The sequence below is a fragment of the Lissotriton vulgaris genome, chromosome 7, assembly GCF_964263255.1.
Source record: "Lissotriton vulgaris chromosome 7, aLisVul1.2, whole genome shotgun sequence".
Classification (NCBI taxonomy): Eukaryota; Metazoa; Chordata; class Amphibia; order Caudata; family Salamandridae; genus Lissotriton; species Lissotriton vulgaris.
Window position 1 is genome coordinate 724,471,933 of NC_141695.1, and position 24,820 is coordinate 724,496,752.

Consider the following 24,820-nt stretch of genomic DNA (forward strand, 5'->3'; position numbering starts at 1 on the left):
TATGGTCTGCCTGTCACTATTAGAATTGGGCAGTCTGAGAGTTGGACAGACAGGTAACTTGTATCCTTTGTGATACAGTAGCTTGTCTGCCACTCTCTATATAAGGGGAATATTTCATTTCTGTTTGAATGCATTAGAAGAGGCAACAATACCTTCAACTACGCAGCTCATGATTTGTTTTGAAAACTTTGCCATGCAACTTCACCTTTTCCCACACAGTAACAGCTTTATTTATGCAATCCATATACATATGGGACAAGGTTCACAAAATCACACATTTTACTCACCTCTAGAAACACATTGTTCCAAATCTGGATGCGCTCTGTGGAGCTGAAGTTTTTCAGAAATGCATTGCTAATGATGTTCATTAAAACTGGATAACCATTAATGGACTGGATACTTGTTGATAGAGCAAACCTGTAGTTCTGCAGGAATAGAAGCATTTTCGTCAAAATATTAGTAACTGGATGCATATACATGTCTCTCTATCAAACATTTGCAAGAAAAAAACTGATTTAGAAAACATTTTCCGTGAGTAGTTGTTTTGTTCCAGTCTTAGATATGAGTTCTGTCTGAATATCTACCATTAATACACAAAGCAATTTCTGTAAATAGAATAATTTTACTCTTGGCTAAGCAGAAGCGTCCGGTGCAGGTAAGCGCGGTGGGGCTGAGTGAGTGGGCCGAGGAGGGATTTCGAAAGATGACAGATTAGGGAGAATAAAATAAAGAGATGAATCCTATTCTTTCAACATTGACCCTCACCCTTCCTCACCGCCCTTACCTGTACCAGCCGCTGCTGACGCTAAGGAATGTCTTATTCTTGAAAACCAGTGGGGGCCCGCCCAGAGAGTGCTGTGGGGCAATGGGACAGGGCGGGTGGAGGGGCAGGGTGGAGGGTGGCAGGGTGGAGGGTAGTAAACTACGGAGGCACAGAGTTAAGTAAATAAATAAAACAATTTACATTGCGTGCACTGCAATGCCAACTCGGCGATGCAGCGCTCACAATGTAAATTGTTTTATTTACTTATTTATTTACTTAACTCTCTACCACCTTAATCTGGAGTTTACTATCCCCCATCCTGCCCCTCCCCCGCCCCACTGCCCGGCAGCACTCCCTCTGTGAGCCGCCACCATTGTGCTCACAGAAATACCTCACTGGAACAACTACTTGTGGAAGACGGAGAAGATGTAGAGGAAGAGCATGAATGTCTTTTGTATGTCACAGGAAAAGGCATTGATGAGATACCACTTCTCTCCTGATGTGATCCTGGACATAGATGGAGAATAGGAGCAACAGCTTGTATCAATATCGGTGTGCTATCATGCCATACCTGAGCAAGTTCACATACTTGTCACCCTCCCCTACCTGGCCACTTAATGATTCCAGAGGACTGGCAGGGCCAAGGCTTGCATTGTACGGGCCAACCTATCCTGGTGCTTATCAACCACACCTGTCAATTAGCGCTTGGACGCCTCAGGGCAGCAATCGCGCTCTACAATTATACGTTTCATTTCATTTCATAACAGGTGTTGGCCTACATACCAGTTAAACTTAGCAGTATATCACAATGCACAATACTGCACGGCAGACAACAGTGCACATCACTGCAGTGCTATAGCCGCATTCCATTGTGTGCTAGTTGTCATTAACTGCACATATATGGCATATATGGCACTCCAAACACCATATCACAAGGCACACACATATTGCAGAAGACCACACTGGCACTACATCAATTTGCAAGCTATGTGTCATACGAGGGTTTCTTCACTTATATGTACACAACCCTTTCTAGTTTCAAACAGCTCACATGGCAGCCTCATCTTTCAACAGTTGATGATACCATGTTAAATATTTGTCCACGACGTGGCCACAAGGTAAGTAATGCAAACTTACAATAGAACACCATGTGTACTTGGGGAATGATATTACAGTGAATATCACACATCACATTCACATCCTCATAGACCCCTGATTAACTCTTTCAATGCATGAATGAAGGAGTATAATTACCTTTGGTTGTTTAATGTTGATGCTGAGTATGACCTTTCCCACATTTCCTCACACCTGAACCAATCCAACCACTGTGTCTCAACAGAGGTACAAAAGAGCACAGACAATAACTTGTGGTATCAAAACAAGCACAATTGACATATGCAAGCAGAGCTGCAGCTGCCCTGATCCCACACAGTGCTTTAGGACCCCCTGAAGTAGTGTGCCAGATTATCCTAACTAGTTGCATTCTTCATAATATAATTTTGAGACGTAGTATATACGTAGAATGGGACTATGGCCAATCCATCTCCCAAAGCTGGGCCAATGCTCAGTGGTTAAAGTCTACATGTACATATACATGACCAACCTTTTGACTATACTCCTCACTTTAACTGCTAGTCAGGTTTTTGTATCACAGTGACAGGAAAGTGTTGAGTCTATGATGAAAGGTGGACCACGTCACTGTCCATACAAGACATCCTGAAACATAACTGTTAACTATTTCTTATGCAAAAAGCAATCAGGGCCTTGTGAACACATACCATTTATCAGTAGCTACAGTCACAATCATTTGTCATGCTGCACCTCGGAATGTGACTTGACTAACATGTAGATATCACATTCCAGTTTCCAACTGTGGAAAAATATACTTAGAACATGCAAAGATAATCCTACATGCTTTGATAATGTAATATAACTGAATGTACAGTGCATGGAGTGGCGGTGAGATGTAAGTAGTTTACTGCACATACAGAATGAAATTTGACACAATGGCCTAGACATCTGCAATATATAGCACCCAATTATGCATTTGTTCACTATCATGAGGAATAACATCCAGTTTCCGGAGGTTTCAGCACCATAATCGGCTTGTCCTAGTACTTTCCTGGCATTTTAGCCACTAAACACCACACATTGCAAGTTTATATAGGCCACTCAAAATGAGGGCCTAGGACAGTTGTCCCTCTCCTCCCCGTTCAGTCATCTGTGATAGCTGTTTTTCAGGTCGTATATTTACATTGCAGGTCAGATTTATCCACCAATTACACATAGCCAGAAGTAACATTAGAGCAAATGAAAAATCACCCATTCCTGATGATGCTACTGTAAATTACCTCCACTCCATTCTTCTGGTGTGCCTACAAAACCTGAAAGTGTTTGAGAAGAGAAGCAAGAAGACTCCCTACTTCATCTTTTTAGAAGTGGAGATCATCAGGCAGGGTGGTGGCTGCACCAATTCTCATTCACAAGGGGAGACTGACATATACATCTAATGATAGGACCAGGCAGGAGGTGTATAGATCCATGGGAGCAAGGGAAGTGAAGAGCACTTGTGTGATCTAATCATCATTCTACTTTGATCAACATAGGTTACTGAGGATTGCAATGGAGACAGTCTGACTAGACTACCCTGGCCAACTTGAATTGCACAAACAGCATCATGGCAATGAATTGATGTCATCCAGTATCTAGGTACAACTGTGTGCACATTGTGCATTTAGGGTTGCCACCTGACAAGTATTTTTAAATCATAGCTAGTATTGTCATGCTAAAACTGGTATATATGTTGTGAGGATATATTAAAGCCATGTTTCTCCTTTTATAATAAACGTATAATCGAGAAACCAAACTATTGTGCTCTGGTTACAAGGGCAAATAGAAGTCAAATTGTTAAGTCAAGTCTGAAGACTTACGATTTCTTTCTCAAAATTCAAGTACTAGTCACTTGCCTTTCCAGGGCCTCAGGACCAATAGTTTCCTCTGAGGAAAGTGACAACTCTGCATACAGATATAGAACTATTGTGTCAAAAATATTGCCTACAGAAATTGACTTTACATACTTTACATATAAACTAAAATATTATTGCGTGAAAAAATATTGTAAAGCAGAACAACGCCAAAAAAGGTAAGAATAATGTTTCTTTTTTTAATAAATATTAAAATATAAAGAATTTATTTTAAAATAATAAATTAATAAATAATAATATAAAATCAAGTTTTAATAAATTGTATTTAAAATGTATGTTTCTACACATACACACACTCCGATGCAACCACCTATTTATAGAGGTATGAAAATATGACACATTTCAGGAAAGCCTTTGCCAAGTGTTAGATTTATTATTGTTTATAACTTTTCTCTTTGATTTAAGCACACTTTTATTTGACCAGTTGACAAAGGCATTACACACATAGCATAACATCTGCTGTCCACTTCCATAACCATGAAGTGTTGTATCTGTTTTTTCCAGTTTAGCTTAGTTTAGGTGGTATTAACCGTGTTATAACAGTTATGTTCAAAAGTGAGATGCTTGACCAATGTTATGGTTGTATCGATTGACTCATGTCTTGTTTCCCCCTCAAGCTCTACAGCTAGCATCAGTGATGTAGCTGGGACACAGAAAGGCCTGGAGTGGAAGAAGTGATCTTCTGCTACAGGATGCACACCTAACACCATCGGAACTATGTGGAGGACAAGGCAGAAGAATCCTGTGATAGTACAATAAAATCTCTCTGGATTGGGGCACACAAGTGTGAGAGATCCTTGTTATCTCCACATACCAAGAATACACTGAGGAAGAAAGACCTACTGGACAGAACATACTGTAGATTTCGAGTGCACAGTTCAAGCTCCATGTTAGCAAGAGCCCACCTCTCTCATACTACCTCCACCTACAACTTGTGTTAAACAGACAATCTAGCAGCAGCCAAACATGCATTTGGTTATGAAATACCTGAAGCTTAAATCCATCAAAAACATTGTGTCTGTCTCTGGCACCATGCAGGTATCTTGGGCATTCAGTCTGTTTTCCTACCCCTCCCATGCAAGGACCCATTTTCCCTGTAATGGTTGGAGAGGTTAGGGTTATATTAATTCCTAACCAAGATGTCCTTCCTCCCAGTTTGTCTACCAGATCTTCCCTGTCCAAGATGATATTAAATAATTTTTCTTGTCATTTCCTTTTCTATTCATATAAAAGAGAGCTTTCATCTGGAAAGGATGCCTTCAATGCCACTTTATAATATCTCACATTTTGTTCCAGATTTTCTCTCCTTTTTAATGCATCTGTTTTTCTCTTTTGCAAGATTATGACAGACTATTCCTCTACTCTGTCTCAGAGTAGTTGTGTTGTCTTGCTTTCCAACTCTTGTGAGGCTCTTCATGGTCAATCAAAACCAAATACACAATGTCAGTGAGATTTTTTCTGTCCTTTTTGAATTTTTCTTCCTAACTGAGACCATCTTATGGAGAACAATGACTCCATTTGCATTTTTGTTTAGGGGCAGGGTCACAACGTGTCTTCTTGTAGGAGTTGCCCATTCTTCAAGCAATCAAGAAAGATGCAAGAGAGAGTTTAAGTCCTTAACAGATTGCTATGCTGCTGATTCTATAGGTCTGCGTTAGGCATTGATCTGGCTCATGTCCTGACAGGAGAGCCATAACAACTCCATTTCAAAAATACAACTATGAAATAGTTTTTGGCTGAGGTTCTACAAATATCCTAGTAGTCCCTGATGGCACCACTTGTTTATGGGGCGCAAATGAAATTGAGGGAAACTTTGAAATTCCTGAAGGTACTTTTTGTTCTTCACTGAACAAAAATTCCTCACATTTGAACAAACGTAATTAACTGTCTTTTGGACCCGCTTTGGTTTGGACTGGAAACTAAATATATCAAATTACAATTAAAGATTGGTGTCTTTTACATATTATTAAAGGTATTCTCATATCTGTGTGAAAAGCACACATTTTACCCAAACTAGATTTGTTTGGGACTTACCAGTTCATGGATACTAGAAAAGGTAATGAACAGAAACATATTTTTGGGCATTTAGAGCATCAAATAAAGCCAGGTAGGCTTCACAACGCTTCTGTCATTCTTCAAACCTTCACTGATTAGATTTTTTGATGGCTCGAATCATGTTAAATCATGTTGTGCTGTCATACCTGAATGGCATTTTGATATTTTATAAAAACCCTTCCTGACCATCAGGAGCAGGTGCAACAATGTTATCCAAGATTTAACAGCATATATTTAGTCATAAACCTGAGAAAAGGGGATTCAATCTGCTTAATATGTTGTTTTTAAGATGAATTCATCTAGTACGCCTATGGATACAAAGAAAGTGTTACCCATCCTTCAATAGACCTCTATTACAACTGTTGAAGAAATCCAAAACTAATAGGGTTTGCAACTTTTTATCAACAAATTATTAAAAATGTGCACATTTCACTATTGATTGAGCTCATGTATTAAAAAGGAATATAGGTTTATAAAAGAAACTCTCAATTTGAAGAGGCATTTAATATGCTTAAGAGAATGCTCACTGAAGCTTATATGCTATGCCATTTTGACACCATAAAGATATTTAGGGTGAAGAGTGACGCTTCAGAAAGGACTTTAGGCCTGTTCAGTGAAGAATGGACAAGGGCATCCAGCTTTCTGTTCATCTGCATATATTATGAGAAAGTTAACAGAACTACCTGGAGCAGGAAGGGAAGTCACTAGCTAAGAAAAATACATGTTTTGAGTGGAGACGTTTGCTAGTGGGTAAAATGAAGATTCTGATATTCAGAATGATAATACGTATTAACTATATCTACAGAACTAGCAGTGTACAACAAGTCTGAAGGCTAGGATGACAATTATCTCTTCAGAATTTTTCTTTATTATCAGTTATCTTCATGGTTCTGAGATACAGTTGGCAGATGCTCTACTGCATATTTATCCTGAATAAATCAAGTATATCTTCTTATTGTGTTGTTTATACCAGTCAGTCTTTTTGGAAAAGTCCAAGAACAATTTAAACCTAAAGAGCTTGAAGAGCTTCATCCCAAATCTACCCTTGCAAAACATAATGATTTCCATTTCAAACAAACTATGTTCATTTCTACCAATGAATTGCAGCTTGATATGGTAAGCAGGTTAGTATTCAATTATATCAGGCCTAAATAAGTCAAGATGTGTGGAAAGTTGTTTTATATCCTTTTTGGTGATTTTTGGTTAATTTTAGTATCCAGGAATGTGTTAAGTAGTCTCCCATTAGTGATCAAAACAAGTCTTTTCTTTCCAAAACGTTGGGATACTGGCATCTGTTAGCTGTAGCTGCAGAACTATGGCATAAAACATCTCTTCTTTATACCATAGTGCCTTGAGTCACTACGGTAACAGTCAATACTCATACATTCATCAACATTACCAACAGCTTATGTGCTATGTGGGTGGCTCTCACATTGCCCTCAAAAGGTTACAGAGAGGGGGTCTTTGATGGGGGAATTGCAGTCCCACATATACTCAAACACTACTGGGCCTCAAAACCTGTAGCAGGGAATGACAGACATTTTAGTACATAGAGAAGCAATGGGACCATGGCGATATCTAGTGATTCTTTATAGGTGGAGAATGCACTGCTGACTCACATGCAGACAGTGGTGGGAGCGTGGAGGGATGCCATGAAATTCCTGGGCTGGGCCGGGAAGCTGACGAAGAGGACCCCTTGTGGGATAGCGACCTGTTGAAGGGGAGGGGACTGGACCTACAGAGTTTTTCCAAATGTACATGATAGGCAAAGAACACCTGGGTGATTTATGCAAGGGGTCCTTATTGGTGTCACCTGAGGCTCTTCAGATGGATAACAGGCTGGCAGCGATGGAGCAGTTTAGGTATATACTGTCTTAAACAATGTTAGTCCTCAGCATTCAGGTTCTTTTGGGATAATGAACAGCATATGCAATAGGAACTAGCGGGCAATCACATACGAAATACACAGACTTATTTTTGTAATCATGTCCACTTTATTGACAATTATAATAGTTTTGCAATTTATGTGCTTTTGCTGACTATATTGTAAATTTAGATATCGTGACCGTAAGATACATACATAGGCATGTGATTTTAGAAAGACACATTGACCCGCTGCTGGTGTCTGTTTGTTATATAGTGAAGTTTTCTCTGTTGTTCATTCCAGTGATGCACAAGATCTGGATTCTAATTTTAAAATGTGGAGGAAAGTGGCATTACAGACTTTAAGACAGCCTTCATGTCTGTTTCTTATTCTTGCCTTTTTCCTTCTTGTCCATAGAGCGGGCCTCATTTCCTGAGCCAACGCCAGGTGAGGTGAGGTTGTTTCCTCGTGAATTACGGGTAAGTACACTTGAGTACATTTTTTGTAGTGGTATACTATTTAGATACTCACAGTGCTGGCCATTGTTGGACCACACTTTGCATTTATATAGTACAATACCTTTCTTCCTGTTTCTTAAATGTCACTTTCTTTTGCTGCAGGTGCCATCAGCATTCTGTTAATCCACGGAGGACCTCGTTGCCAGGTCATGTTGTTGTATTTGTCCCAACCCTGTGTTGTTAGTTTTTGTCACTATTAGTTATGCACCACACAGTAGCAATACTATACTATAACAAGGTCCTGAGGAAGGCCTGGGTTACATGTAATCAAGATGGCTGAAACATGTGGACCTAGTTTATACACTTATGCAGTCATTATGTTAAAACTGCATTTGCACTGTTTTTAATTTTGTTATCAAGAGATAACTTATAAAACTCTTTTTCTCTTGCTACCCAATTTTAATTTCACTTCGCTCATTTTTGCACTACACCCATCACTCACATATATACAAAATCCTCACATCTGCTGGATCTTAGGGAATCCTACAAAAAATAGAATCTTTTGAAAACATCTGTGAGCTCCCCCCTCTTAATAAGGGAGTTGCAGCCCTTGATTGCACTAGGTTGCAACAATGAGGAGATCCCTGATGATGAAGCATGTCAGTTCAGTGAGTGATAGGAATCCGTCCTTTTTTAAGGATTTTGGCACCACTCCCAAGCCAACGGATCACACACGCAACCTGGGCTTCATCCTGGACTCCTCTCTCTCGATGACCAAACAAGTCAACGCTGTGTCCTCATCATGCTTCAACACGCTGCGCATGCTCCGCAAGACCTTCCGATGGATCCCCACCGAAACCAGGAAGACGGTCACCCAGGCACTCGTCATCAGCCGCCTGGACTACGGAAACACCCTTTACGCAGGAATCACAGCCAAACTCCAGAAAAGGCTCCAACGCATCCAGAACGCCTCCGCATGACGCGTCCTGGACATCCCCCAACACAGCCACATCTCTGGCCACCTGAAAGACCTACACTGGCTCCTGTCAGCAAGTGGATCACGTTCAGACTCCTCACCCACGCACACAAAGCCCTCCACAACCTGGGGCCCAAGTACCTCAACAACCGACTGACCTTCTACACGCCCAACCGCCAGCTGCGACCAACCAACCTCGCCCTCGCCACCGTTCCATGCATCCGCAGAGCCACTACCGGAGGAAGATCCTTCTCCTACCTGGCAGCCAAGTCATGGAACTCCCTCCCCACCCACCTTCGGCAAACCCAGGACCACCTCGCCTTCAGTTAGCAGCTCAAGCCCTGGCTTTTCGAGCAATAAATGGACCCCCCTCCCCCAGCGCCTTGAGACCCGCCCGGGTGAGTAGCGCGCTATATAAATGCTATGATTGATTAATTGATTGAAGTTTACAGGTTAAAAGTAGGGTGGGCCGAATTTAAGTAATCGCATTACGCAAATCTCCACGAAACGGTAAAAAATCTCTGTGAACATGCAGAAATTCCACGAACACGCGGAATTGCTTGTTCGCAATGCTTTTTTACGGTTCGCACTTGCTGTTTGCATGCTCGGGGGGAAATATCTCATGAACACGCAGTTGAGAACGCAAACAAGCAAAAAATGTAGCGAAGTCGCGGAACACAAAATTATGGTCAATTCCACGTTCTCCGTGGAACGCAAAATCACCCAAATCCCGCAAGCGGAATGGACTGTGTCGCCCAGGCCTAGTTAAAAGGTCTCTGCTTAAGTGTAGGGTCTACTTAGGCTCACTAGACCTATGGATTTTGTTTGGTATTGATATACAGGAGGGGCCGGCCTTTAGGAGGCATATAGTCGATGGACAGCCACTGACGGAGACGGCGCCACTGGAGGGGCACCTCTTTTTAGGCCCTATCAGAAAAGGTCAGCCCTCCGATGTACAGAAAGATAGTGAATAATACTCCTGACTAATTACAGACTGTGAGGGAGTTCTGGGAGGTAGACTTAGGAGTCTTAAAAGATGACAACAAGGAGGCAGCTTTACAGAGCACGCAGGTTGTGGCATTTAGGTCTGAGTTCTGGTTAGTTGACCTTTGCATCCTACATAGGTCAAATTACTCTTGAACACTCCTGCACAAAATGGGAAGAGGTGACTCTGCACTTTGCTGGAGGGGCTGATGTTAGGAGGGATTGTTCTTTCACATACTCTCGGCCTGCCCGATTGTTTACAGGAAACATGGATAATGGCACAGGTTCAAAACCTGGACGTCCCGCTAGAGGCATAATGGCTTCTGCTTACTATATATGGTGAACCAGCATGACCCAAGTACCCAAAACTGTGGTTATCATGCCACATGTGTGGTGCATCCCTACACCCCCAAGAGTCACAGACTGGGAACTGGACATGGACTGGTAACAGCATGCAGAGAGGGTGATACACCAAAGTAGGGGATGCCAACAGAAGTGGGAAAAGATTTGAGGATTTTGGTAAACTTATAGTAACTACTAAAAATGCCAACGTTGATGTGGGATGAGGTGATGGGCCCCTACAAAGATGCTTCAGCCATCTGGTGATTGTTTGTCTTTTTGTTTCCAGTGAAATGTCCTGAACTTTCCCATGAGCCTATATTAAACAACTTACTTTTCAGAAAAAAGACTGTACTGTTGCTTTTGTTCTTGTTTTTGTTTCTTACTTTGCAAAAACATGAATGAAAATATGATTTAAAAAAACATTGTCTACAGCTGAAGATGTGGGTCAATGTTTACTGGTAGATATTTGATGTCTTCATGGTGTGCCAAACACTATAATGTTTGATAAACTCAATATCTGTCATATTTTTGGAAGGCTCTTTGAAAGGAGCTAGCCACTGAGTACACAATTTCTTCAAGTCAAGATCCTCAGATCAATGGATACAGAAAGCAATTCGTTCATAGCCTTGAACTGTATCATCGTTGTCACTGTAATATGTTTGGGGCTCTTATCCACCATTAGATGAATTTTCCTGAAACACTGCAACTTATAATGCCACCATATTTCAACCTCTTTCTGCTTACATGGTTTTGATCCAAGGGTTTTCCCTTCTTCACTGTGTGTTGATCCTCTAATTCCAGCTGCTAGTGGTCATGTGAAGTAGTTACACAAAACAAAGATTATCAGTTTCTGGCTGTTTATGTAATTTAAGGGCCAGAATGAAGTAAGGTGCTGACAAGTTAAGATTGTCTTCCACTTTCATTATAGTACGTAGATTTGGCTATATTCTTGCTTCATACTTTGATTACTATATTGTTGTCCTTTTCTTATTACTAATGAAATCATTTCTGTGGTGGCTTTTTGCTTAATGTTGCTTCATACTTGGAAAAATCATCCTGGTTGCTATGTTTCACAACTGAAAATTTATGGTGCTGATCATTATCACTGTTTGTTTCTAAATTACCTTCCATAATGGTATCATGTGAACCTGAACATGAAGGTTAAAAAAACCTGTGATTCCAGAATCTTCTGAGGTGTCTTCAGTTTTTGATTTCAGTGCAAGACTATCCACTCAATAAATGTTCGTAGGAAGAAGGTTCTGCAGTTTATGGTCCCTTGCTCGTTTCCTGTTTCATTTCAGGATGAGCCTGATAAACTTGTTCTTTGAGAGAGGCAGTTTAAAATTATATCTGCAGACAGAACTCACTGGAAACCAACCTTGGTTCTGTGGAGTCGGTGGCATGGTCAGCTGGTTCCACATCAGCAGCTGGAAAGTTGTTCTTAGATTCACCGAGGAGTGTGGGCCAACAGACATTCATTAGTCCTGAAGGGTTTCCACTGGTGGTGGGCTGCGCTGACCATATTCCAATATGTCAGACTGAGAGCTCGAAGGAAGGAGTACAGTGGTATGAAGGATTAGAGATGCAGCATGGATTAAAGGTAAGATGTTGGGAACAGACATGTTTTAAGGCATTGGCGAAGTAGGGCCCCAACATATCAAAGGGCGCTATGAAAGAGAACTTTTTCTCTCTCTCACTTCTGTCTTTTTTTTTATATCTCACCCTTTAATGAATAAGTCTGTATTGTTTGGCATCATGTGAGTGGCATTAGTAGAAAATGGGTAGTGAAATACACCAAACAGGGGCCCCAAAATATTTCTTACCACTGGTCCTTAAGATGATACTCGTTGGGCATTAAAACTATCTTTTTGTGCCTTCCATACAAGGACACAGCCATTTTCCTGTGACTTCAAGAGTGATTGGGGATACATTAAATCCAAACACAGCAGGTTGGTTTCCCAATTTTTTATCTCAGAGCTCCCCGATCTAAGAATGTCTTCCATTTTTTACCAGTAAAGTAATGTCTTGTCTATTCATACAAAATAGAGCTTGGATCTTAGAAAGATGTGTCACAAATGCTTTCAATTTCCCTATTTTTCATTCTGTCCATCTCAAACTTTAAAATTGTTTAACCCCTGACTTTTTGTCTTTTTTTCCAGGAGCTGGCAAGCATTCCAAGTATAGCTCCTGGTATAACTGATTTGGGATTCAAACAAATAAATAAGGTGACACACTGGCTTCACTCCAACGTTAAGTGTGAAACTAAACTCTACAAGGAGGTTCTTCTGGTGTACAGTATAGGCCCCTGGCCTAGGAAATTCCAAGGTGACTGCATAATAGCCACTTTTTGTCCTCCCAGGGTAGTAGGCGAAATTATAGCTCAGGATAGAGCAGCCACGGCGGGAACAGGATCTGTAAGGATTTTACCATTTGGATTTCTTTTCAGGCACCTGGATCTGGCAAACCCTTGTTATGTTGCTTGAAATAACCCAATCCAGTCTTTATATCATGCAGATCAATTTATTTCAAGAAACAAATGTATGGTTATGTCCGGCCTAAAGGATAACTACTGACAAAAATTGGGAGGCGGGTTGACACAACCATTAACAAATCATGATATCATATTATTGCAGGAGACTTGGGCAACAGATGATGTCAGTTTTGATGGGTGTATATGTCACAGCTTCCATTCCTCTCCATCACAATGTGGTTGGGCCAAATGGGGGGATTTGCCACCTGGTTCGTGGTCTCTATTGGTTGTAGTATTGAAAGTTGAACCTGGGAGTGGGGGGGGCAATGTTCAGGCCTTTGATCTGAGGTGGGGTACGAAATTTTGTTTGGTATTGGTACATTTTTATAACAATGATTTTTCAGTTAGAATTGATCAGAATTTTCGCCAACTCTTTGAATTTGTGAATAAAATAGAAAAATGAGCTTATGCCTGAACATACCATTTAACCTTATATTGGCTGGCCATTTTAATGCAAAGCTGGGTGCCCCCTTATTTTCAGCTTCAACTTTCTTGCCCTATGCTCTTGATTTTAGTGCAGAGGCCATTACGGACCCCAGGAGGGGCCAGCTACTTGCTTTTTTAGTGGTCTATGACTTCGAAAGTGCTGTCATCAAGGCTATGTCTGCTCTATTTCCTACCTATACTGGAGGGGATCTGATTTTAAAATTGATTATATTTTTATCACTAGGAGTCTGCATTGCAATCCTTTGTCTTAAATGGGGACATCCTGCCCACCATATATAATAATCACAACCGTATAACACTCTCAAAAATGATTCCATTGAATGGGTTAAATGAAACACCTTGTCGCAAAAAGTCTATTCTCCCAAAAGATGGGGGCGCAGACTATTTTGTAAGCATGGGCGGAAAATTCGTTACGCTCGCGGATTTTGCGGATTTTCGGGAAATTCGCAATCCGCGAACTCTCGCGAATTTACCCAAAATCCGCAAATTCGCACGCAGCGGACGTTTTTTTCTTGGTGATACAATGTTGCGGCGTGCGGCGTTCACTTACTGTCATTCAGCGTTTGCCGAGTTGTTTTTCTCAATATTTTGTGAGTGCTGCGCCATTTTGGATGTTGCTGCGGGATCCCGCGGGAGTTTGGTGACCGCGATTACATCATCACGGCTTGCCACCTTGCACAGCACGCATCGCGAGAGTTCGCAATTGCGAACATGTAGATGCAGCGAGCAGCAACAATCTCGCACGAGCGAAATTACTAAATTAGGAATTCTGCACAAGAAATCCACCAGCAAGCAGCATAAACCTTCTGAAAATGATGCTTTTTATCAGAATAACTCCTCAGGTTGACATTTGCCTGCACTTTTTTTTGCAAGGAGTCGATTGGGGGGGGGGGGTGGGAGGAAGGAAGTGCCCCACAGTCTCCAACTTCCTGTTCCTGCTTTCTTCATGTGCTGGTCACTTTCATTCGGATTCTTGACCTGGAATGAATATTTGGATTTGAGTCCTTTTTGACTTTCTTTGGATCACTTTTGGATTAGAAATTTCACAAGTTAGTTTGTTTGGGGCATTACAGTTGCTGCAACTACAATTTTGGGATTTTCGATTTTTGGGCTGTTGTTGGGGCCTTTTGACCAGGGGACTAGTGAGTGGTGCATAGGCCTAGTCTTTCAGTGGGGTGTCTTGAACTTAAACATCATGGAGGGCATGGATGGCATGGGATTGTGCTGATTTTTCTGTGTTTTTCGATTTTTTGGGGTGTTCATGGGGACAGGCCATGTGGGTGGGGGCCATTTTGAGTGGTGGTACAGGCAGGCCCTGGCCATGTGCTGGGAGGCAGGGGGCCATTTTGAATGCAGGCAGTGTTCTTAGGCCTGCAACCATTTTGCCTAGCTTTCAACCATTATGCCCAGGGGTAGTGAGTGGTGCATGGGCCTAGTCTTTCTGTGGGGTGTCTTGAATTTAAACATCATGGAGGGCATGGATGGCATTGGATTGTGCTGATTTTTCTGTGTTTTTCGATTTTTTGGGCAGTTGTTGTGGCCTTTTGACCAGAGGTAGTGAGTCGTGCATGGGCCTAGTCTTTCTGTGGGGTGTCTTGAATTTAAACATCATGGAGGGCGTGGATGGCATGGGATTGTGCTGATTTTTCTGTGTTTTTCGATTTTTGGGCTGTTGTTGGGGCCTTTTGACCAGGGGTTGTGAGTGGTGCATGGGCCAAGTCTTTCTGTGGGGTGTCTTGAATTTAAACATCATGGAGGGCATGGATGGCATGGGATTGTGCTGATTTTTATGTGGTTTTCGAGTTTTTGGGGTGTATAACTGAACTGATATTCCTCTGTCTTCCATTGCTTTTAGGTGCACAAGACTCAAGAAAACCACCAGTGCCAGGAAGAAGTCCTGCAGCGGTGTGTGTGTGCAGCTTAACGTCACGCGACGTCACGTCTGGCCCCAGACAACTCTGCAACTCATGCAACTGCGGCCTGCTGTTCTGACCTCTGAAGAAGATGGCCCCAAAAAAAGTTCCGCGTAGCTCCTCTAGCAAGAAAGTTGCCAGTAAGGAGCAGAAGAAGCAAGTTACCAAGGAGACTGGTGTGCCGCCCGCCACATTTTTTGGGAGTAAAAAAAAAAGTACGCCTGCAGCAGCAGCGGGATCTGCTGGGGACCAAGCTGGGAGCAGCACCCCCGCACCATTGGGCTCAGTGCCACCACCACCACGCCAACTTAAGTCCAAGCCCTTGAGTGCTGCAGAGGCACTTAGTCTAGTTGTTCAATCACCATCGACCAGTGATGTTGGCTCATCGCAAGAAAGTAGCAGCAATGTCCCTCAATCAACACAGGTTGTTGTAACTCATCTGACGAGTGTTGAACAACCACAGCCGCAACAACAACCACATGTGCAAGTACAAGCCCAAGTACTTGTGGAAGGAGAGGCAGCGCAAGGAGATGCGCAAGCAGAGGTGCATGGAGGGTCACAAGTGCCCACAATTGTTGTTCCTCCCGAAGTAGGGGCACATCAGGAAATCGACAATCAAGCCGAGGTATCATTTGAGGAAGCCACTCCTCCTGATGATTCATTGTCTTCCAGATCCCCAGCAAGGAAAAGATCAAGGGTGGTGTCTACATATTCTTCAAGCCCACCTCCTTCTGATGATATGGATCAAACTTGGGAACCAACTCTGCCGTCTGAGAGTGAGGGAAATCATGATCTGACAAAGGTAGTTAGCATAAAAGGAAGGTCGTCAAAAGTCTCATAGTTATGGAGTGTGATGAGGCTCAACAAGAAGTGGTGGATTCTCCTGCTGATGAAGACTCTCACGACGACGACGCAGTCATCATAATATCAGCCCCAGCGGGCATGCAGCAAACAGACATTTTGACCCTAGCCCGAGAAGCTGCTGAGCGTGATGATGATGTTGTCGACGAGGAGGCAATGGAAACACCACAATCATTGGAGTTAACTAGTACACCAACACGTACCGCTTCCATATTTCGTCCTCGCCAGAAGGAACCTCTATCCACCTCGACCTCAATTAGTGGTGGTGAAAGTGCACAACGTAGTAAAGTTCGGCAATCCACATCCTCCACTTCATCTGGCATTAGAAGCATGACCACCACCACCAGTATCTCCGCCTCCTCCTGCCCCCACAGACATTTCAAGTCCGCAGTTTGCGACTTCTTTAGTGTTTGCCCAAAAAAGGAAAACTTTGCCATTTGTAGCATTTGTAAGCTTGCAGTTAGTCATGGTAAGTTTGGTACCAACTATGGTACCGGAGGCCAGAGAGGTCATCTTAAGAGACAGCACGCTGTCCAATGGTTTGCGCACCTAAAGGAGATCAAGGAAGTCCGAATTGCAAGTCAAGAAAACATTGATGTTTCATCTGATGATGATGAGGAGGAAGAAGACGTGTCAAACACTTCACTTATATCCAGTACCCCTGTCAGCAGCACACCCCATGTGAGCCACACTAAGAGTGTGGGAGAGAGTGAGACACCAATGCGAAAAAGTTCATCAGCGAGCGTAACTGGGTCAAAGAAGTCATCATCATCATCATCATCCCGTAAATGCATGGTCCAGGGCAACATTAGAACCATGTTGTTTTCAGACGCGCCATATGATCGCAACCACCCACTGACGCGTCTGTATAACACTAAGCTGGCTAAAAGGCTAGCTCTGGACCTTCTCCCTTTTTCTTTTGTAGAAGGGGTTGGTTTTCTAGAATTAGTGGCAGCGCTCTGCCCTAAATGGAAGGTTCCTAGCCGGTTCTATTTTGCCAGGGTTGCGGTTCCAGCACTACATGAAGATGTGCTGGAGGTGATTGGGGCAGCTTTGCAGAAGAGTGCTGTTCACACTATACATCTGACAACAGACATGTGGAACAGTGGCGCAGGTGCTGATTACATGTGCATCACTGCACACTGGGTCTCTTTTTCAGGGGTTAAAGCAAAGCTAAATGCAGGTGTTGACCCGGACCAAGTTTTTAAAGCTGCTCGGAAACATGCAACACTAGCCATGTTTGGCTTGGAGAAACGTCATACAGCAGAAAACATTTTGAATGAGTTTAACACAAAGGTCTTTCACTGGCTGTCCCCAAAAAAACACCAGATTGGTTATGTTTCCACGAATAATAGCGCCAATGTAGTTAAGGCCATGGATCTGGGTCACTATTTCAGAGTGCCGTGTTTGGTGCACTGTATAAACCTGGTTGTTAAAAAATTCTTGAGTGAAGACAGTCCAGAGTGTGAGTTAGTGGCCACCTGCCGAAGAATGTGCAACCATTTCAGCCATTCTTTTAAGGCCCGGAAGCATCTGAGGAGCCTGCTACAGGAACGTCAAATGCCAGTGAAAGCACTCATCCTGGAGGTGCCAACACGTTGGAACTCAACATTCTACATGCTTGAGCGTCTGTATGAGCAGTATACGGTACTCGATCACTATTTCTTAACACTGGGTACAGATCAGAAGGACCTGAGGCTAGATGCGGCGCAATGGAAGCTAGTTAAAAGCCTGACAGACATGCTTCGTCCTTTTGAGGTCTTCACGCGTGCAGTCAGCAGGGAGGACTGTAATTTGGGAAAAGCTATCCCATTGTTGCGCATGCGGAGCACCAACTGAAGGCGGTGTCTTCTATGTTTCAAAAAGATGAAGAAAAGAAAGACGCTTTTGTTTTGGCGGAGAAATTATTAGAGCGCCTACTTGGCGATGAACGTCTTAAAATGATTCACTCAGAACAGCATTACATTTGTGCTACTATTCTGGATCCACGCAACAAAAAGGCGCTGGCAGCCCGAGCATTCTTTCCTTTTGATGTTGAAGATGTTACAAAGTACAAACGTTGGCTAGCCTTGTCAGCCTTGAGGTTTGAAAGAGAACGGCAGCAAACTGAAGGAAAAGGCAGTACATCAGCATCAGCAGGCCATCCCCAGTCAAAAGAATCCACTTCTGCACCTGTGGCTGTGGCACAAGTGACCTCTCAGCCGTTAAAGACACCGGCAACCGGATCATCTGCACCAGACACAACAGTAACATTGGGTGAAGAAGAGGATTGGCTAACTAGGCTTGGGTTTGGTTCTCAAAAGGTCCCAGCAAAAAGTAAGCAAAGTGAAGGAACCTTGGAGAACCTTGAGTCGATGGTGCAGGACTATCTGAATGACTCAACAGAGGTCTATGTTAATGCTGACCCATTGGCATATTGGCATGGGAAAAAGAGAATTGTGGGCACAGCTCTGCAACCTGGCTATAAACTACTTGTCTTACCCACTCGCAAGCATGTCTTCTGAACGTGTTTTCAGTGCTGCTGGTGGCATTGTAACTTCCAAACGGAGCCGCCTCTCGGCCAAAAATGTGGAGAGGTTAACAATGATCAAGATGAATCAGCACCTCATACCACCAGATTACAAAGTACGAGAACCCACACGAGGAGGACAGCAACGTAGATGAGGGAATTTCTTCTCTGTTAGGTGACACTGACCTACTCCTGCCTGAATTCGCAGAGTATGAGGACGAACTCTTATTCTTATTCCCTGACACCGAGCCCTGAAAATGAGACAATGAATCAATACATTTCTTTTTCGTCATTATTCACTTTTATTCCTGTGTGTCTGTCTTTCTTTGTTTTGCACAGTTAATATAATTAAAACTTTAATCACCTAATCACAAAAACAAGCCCATCAGCAGAACTGTCTTCACTTGTTTGCTTATTGATTTGAAGGTGCCGCAGTCTGCATTCCTCAGGTTCACAAGTTCACAAGAACATGCTCCTCTATCCTCCTCCTCCAGACTCCTATTTCCCTCAAAGCAGAGGGCTGGATTACGCCCAATGAAGAAAGACTCTGCACTTGTGGGGGTGTTCTACTTCTTTGCGGTGTGTTGGCGGGTCTTGGGGCATTGCTGGGAAGCTCTAATACCGGATAAAAGTGGTTTGGACCAAATCGGAGGCAAATGTTTTTTGCGTTTTTGCTGACTTGCTTGCCTTTGAGGTGCTCTTTGGGGGGGTTCCGGGTGTTTGTGGGTGGGTTTTGGGGTCTGGGAGCACTGTTGGGACAGTCTAATTTTGATTGCATTGCCCTTTCAGGAAATCCGTGGTGGAAAACGGGAGTTATGACCTAGCTGCACAGCGCGTTTGGACCGAAGGCCGATAAATATTGTAAGTATGAGATTTTCCTTTTTGGCTGTTTGGGGGTGTTGTGCTTTTTTGCGAGTGGGTTGGCGGGTCTTGGGGCATTGCTGGGAAGGTCTAATACCGGATAGAACTGGTTTGGAGAAAATCCATAATGACATTTCTTTTGCTATTTCTGACATTTCGCTCAATGTAGCGTTTTCGGGGGCCTGTTTGGGGGGCTTCCTGGTGTTTGTGGGTGGGTTTCGGGGTCTGGGAGCACTGCTGGCTATCGATACTTATGATTGCAAGAGGTTTGAAGCAAATCCATGGTGGCAGAGGGGAGTTAGGGCCTAGCTGCAGAGCGCGCGCGGAGTGATTTTGGAAATTGCCATGAAAATTACTAAGTCCCCATTTTTGTACTTTTGCTTTTTGGCTGTTTGGGGGTCTTCTACTAGTTTTCTCCTGGGTTGACGGCTCTGGGACCATTGCTGGGAAGCTCCAATACCGGATAAAGGTGGTTTGGACCAAATCGGAGGCAAAATTTATTTTGCGTTTTTGCTGACTTGCTTGCCTTTGAGGTGCTCTTTGGGGGGGTTCCGGGTGTTTGTGGGTGGGTTTGGGGTCTGGGAGCACTGTTGGGACAGTCTAATTTTGATTGCATTTGCTTTTCAGGAAATCCGTGGTGGAAAACGGGAGTTATGACCTAGCTGCACAGGGCATTTGGACCTAAGGCCGATGAATATTGTAAGTATGAGATTTTCCTTTTTGGCTGTTTGGGGGTGTTGTGCTTTTTTGCGGGTCGGTTGGCGGGTCTTGGGGAATTGCTGGGAAGGTCTAATACCGGATAGAAGTGGTTTGGACAAAATCCATGATGACATTTTTTTTTGCTATTTCTGACATTTCGCATCAATGTAGCGTTTTCGGGGGCCTGTTTGGGGGCTTCCTGGTGTTTGTGGGTGGGTTTCGGGGTCTGGGAGCACTGCTGGGTATGGATACTTTTGATTGCAAGAGGTTTGAAGCAAATCCATGGTGGCAGAGGGGAGTTAGGGCCTAGCTGCATGTCGTGTTTTGTGGGCTGCGTGTGGCATAAGGAAGACAGGACACCAGATGAGGTAGGTCACCTTCTTTATTGCTTATGTGGTCAGCGTGTCCCAAGCACATCCGTCCTCTTCCTTGTCCGTTGGTTCTCTGTCCACTTCCTGTCCCCTACAGGATGTGGTGTCCAGTGACCTGGTCACTGCCCTATGACCCGCAGGGTCCTAGTGCCCTACGTCCAGTCGCCCTACAGTCATGGCTGCTACATCTCCCCCTTTGTCACAAACAAAAGTTCTTTGTTACATGCATGAAGAGGGAGAGAGAGAGAGAAGGAGAGAGAGAGAGAGAGAGAGAGAGAGAGAGAGAGAGAGAGAGAGAGAGAGAGAGAGAGAGAGAGAGAGAGAGAAATGTAATTTCTCTACATTTCTTCAATTAGTCTCTTTGGTTTCATGCATGCTCTGCTTGGTCTGGTCTCTCTGTTTTCCACGTTCGGTGATGCTGTTGCTGGTTCTCACTCTTCTCCTTTGAGCTCCTTGAAATGGGAACTGTTTCTTGTTATCCGTTGATGGTCCGATGCTGCCGTCACCATTGATCCTTTTATGTTGGTCACTACTAGCGGATCCTTTGCGAACGGACTGTCTGACTTTCCTTTGTTGCCTCTGTCTCACCACCACCAGGCCTCCTTCATTTAGTTGATGTTCTGATGCGTTTCGTTTTTTGTCAGCATATTCTTTCATTTTCCTCTTGACATCGCAATCTCTTTCCAGTATGTCACCTCGATCCGTGCTCGCCTTAGCCTCTAGTTGAGGCAGTCTTGTTTTGCTTGATCGTCCCAGCACTAGTTCCGCTGGGCATCGACCGGTGGAGTTGTGTGGGGTGTCCCTGTAGTCTCTTAGCACTTGACATAGTGCTTGTTCGATTGATATTTGCGTCAATTTTGCGCGTTGGATGGCTTTCTTTATAGTTCCCATGAACCTTTCTGCCATTCCGTTGGCCTGTGGCCATAGCGGTGTAATCTTCCGATGCTTAATCCCTAGATAGTCCATGAATCGACGGAATTCTTCTCCAAAAAATGGAGGGCCATTGTCTGTTTTTAATGTTTGGGGGGAGCCCCATGCGGCGAAGATGTCATCTAGCGCTGGTAGTGTGGCATTTGCTGATGTCGACGGTACTTCTCTCACAATTGGGAATCTTGAAAACTCGTCAATCACCACTAATAGGTACTTTCCCGTCTCTAGTGGCCTGTAAAAATCTGCCGCCAGTTCAGTCCACACTGCCAGTGGTAGTTCTGACATTTGCAGCGGTGTTGGCTTGGACGGTGGTCCCGTTACTTGACAGACACGACAGTGTGCTACTTCTTCTTCAACCATGTTGTCCAGTCCAGGGAACCACACTTTCTTTCTCAACATCTTTTTTGTCGCTACAATGCCTCGGTGTGATTCGTGAGCTAGTTCAATTGTTCTTTTTCTTAGTCGATAGGGTATCACAATCCTTGATCCTCTCATCAGAATTCCGTTCTCAGTTTCAGAAAGTTCTTCACTGATCTTTTTGAAAGCCAGCAGTTCTTCTTTTAAGACCCCTTCTTCTGTGGGGGTGTTACTGTTAACGTGTCTCCATCTCTGTTGGCGCACTATGTTTCCTATTGCCTGCATTGTCGGGTCTCTTTTGGTTTCTCGCTCTAGTTCTGCAGACGTTATTGACGCCGGAGTGTTCTGTTTTAAAATGAAATTTAGGTACTCTTCTGCCATGGTGGTACCATTTTCTCGATGGGGAAGTGGGTGTCGTGACATATAATATGCTGGGTTGTGGTCTTTTCCAGGCTTGTGGACATTCTTGAAATTGTAGTCCATCAGTCTGATCCCCCATCGTTCAATTATTGGTGGTATTTTTGCGTTCGGATTTCCATAGATGGTGACTAGTGCTTGGTGGTCCGTTACGATCGTGAATGGCTTCCCATAGATGAACATGGGATAGTGCTCACATGCCCATACTACCGCCAGACTCTCTTTCTCATGTTGAGAGTATGCTCTCTCGATGTCCAATAGGCTCTTGCTTCCATAGGCTACAATCCGTCGTGGTGAGTCCTTTCCATGTTTATGTTGTGCCAGTATTGCGCCAAGACCTACTGGGCTGGCGTCTACTGTTAGTTCTGTGCACAAGTTTGGGTCAAAGTATGCCAGGTGCTCTACTGCCGTTACTGACGCTCTTATTTCTTCAAATGCCTTTCTGCATTCGGTGGTCCATTCGAATGTTTGGCCCTGCTTTGTTAGTTCTCTCAGTGGGGTGCTTACAGTCGCAAAGTCCTTGATATATCGTGCACAGTAGCTGGCAAGGCCGAGGAATGAGCGTACTTCTGCTACATCTTTTGGTTCTTTTGCCTTTTCGAGGGTGTCCACTTTACTGCAATCTGGCCTCATTCCTTTTTCCGAGAAGATGTGCCCAAAGAACACCAGTTCTTTTCTTCCTAGTTCACATTTCTTTGGATTTACTGTTAGGCCCACCTTCTCGAGCTGCGAGCACACTTTCCTCAGTGCTTTGTCGTGTTCTTCATCCGATTTGCCGAATACCAAGATATCGTCACTGTAGTTCAGACTGTTTTTTATTGGTATAATGATCTGTCGGATCGTTTCCTGGAAGAACTTAGCTGCTGACGATATTCCAAAGCTTAACCGCTTGTAGCAGAACAGACCTAGGTGTGTTGAGAAGGTTGTTATGTATCGTGATTGTTGGTCCAGTTCCAGTTAGTGATACCCCTTGCACAGGTCTAGCTTGGAAAATTTTCTCATTACCGTCAGACAGCTAATCATGTCATCCAGGTGTGGTCCCGGATGTTGTTCTCGTTCGATGGCTGTGTTTGGGATTCTCATGTCGACACATATTCTTATTTGGGTAGTGTCTTTTGTTGGTACTGCAACTATTGGGGATACCCATGGCGTGGGCCCTTCAGCTGGTTCAATGATGTCCTGTTTTAACAGTGCTTTTATTTCTTCTTCTACCTGCGGTTGTAGATGGATGGGTACCCTTCGATGGTGCTGGGCGACAGGTCTGACTGATTCGTGGATATGCAGTGTGATCTGTCGTCCTTTCAGCTTTCCAAGTCCTTCCGTCAGCTTAGGGTACTCTTGTAGGATGTTTCTTTGGTCCGAGATGTGATATGTCATTGCTGAGTAAGCATGGTGCGGGAATGTCTCCTCGTAGCACATGAATTTCTTCAGTGATGGTCTTACCCTTGTGCGTCATGGTGTCTGTGAACTTTCCCATGTTCGTTACTGGATTTTGTGCACCCCAGGTGAATACTCGTATACTTGATGGTTGCAGGTGTGGTTTCCTCTTCATTTTTTCATATTCCGTGGCGCACATGATGTTGCACGTGGCCCCACTGTCTAGCACGAATTCTGTTTGGTGTGGTCCGACATCTATGGTCACCCAGTCAGTCTTCTTTATGGACTGCTTATCCACTAGTCTGATGTGTTCTTCTTCATGCCCGTCATCTGTGGACATGAGGTATATGCGTTCCACCTTTTCGGTTGTTTCTTCTTCTTCATCTCCTGACTCTAGCGATGAGCTTCTGGTGGTCGCTTCCATGTGTCACACATGTCGGTTTGTTGCTGTTCTCGGTCTCCCTGGCCTTCCTCGTTCACTCTTGAAGTTCGTTCCTTGGCACATGGTGGCGAAATGGTTGCTCCTATTGCACTTTCGGCATATTTGACCAAATGCTGGGCATGCTCCTCGATGTGGAAATTCTAGCCCGCATCTGTAGCACTGGGATCCTTGTTTTCTTGGCGCCTGTTCCTTTGACCCTTTCTTCCAATTTCCAGTTCTGTTCGTGTCTGTCATTCTGTGAATTTGCTCCTCTCTTCGGTCCATCTGTCTTGCCTGTGCCATTGCTCTTGCTTCCGCTCTCGCCAGATCTAAAATTCTTTCTAAAGTAGTTGGTTCCTTTAGTATTCTTGTGCGAAAGTCTGTGTCACGACAGCCTTCTATCAATCTTTCGGATTCGCAGTGCGCTACTAGTTTCCTTAGCCGTGTCACAAAATCGTCCATTGATTCCTCTGGCTGCTGAAAAGCTATGTTGAAACTATATCTTTCAAAGTCAATGTTTCTTTGAGGGTCGAATTTGTTTGTTAGGCATTTTATTAGTCCGACATATGTGCTTATCTCGCTCTTTGGTAGTGTTATTAGAAGGTCATACACTTCATCTCCCACCAGGTTCAGGAGTAGTCCTAGTCTCTTTTCCTTTAATACATCTGTTGCCTCCATGTATCGCTCAAACTTCACATTCC

General features: G+C 43.7%; 1 protein-coding gene across 1 annotated transcript in view; it reads right to left on the bottom strand.

Moving 5' to 3' along the window:
- Positions 1-24,820, bottom strand: part of LOC147702336 (ATP-binding cassette sub-family A member 10-like) — a 1,673,715-nt gene that overhangs the window by 649,140 nt on the left and 999,755 nt on the right. Inside the window, exon 22 of the mRNA XM_086930968.1 lies at positions 288-425. Coding sequence (XP_086787094.1) covers positions 288-425 — 138 coding nt within the window. The remainder of the gene's footprint in view (positions 1-287; positions 426-24,820) is intronic.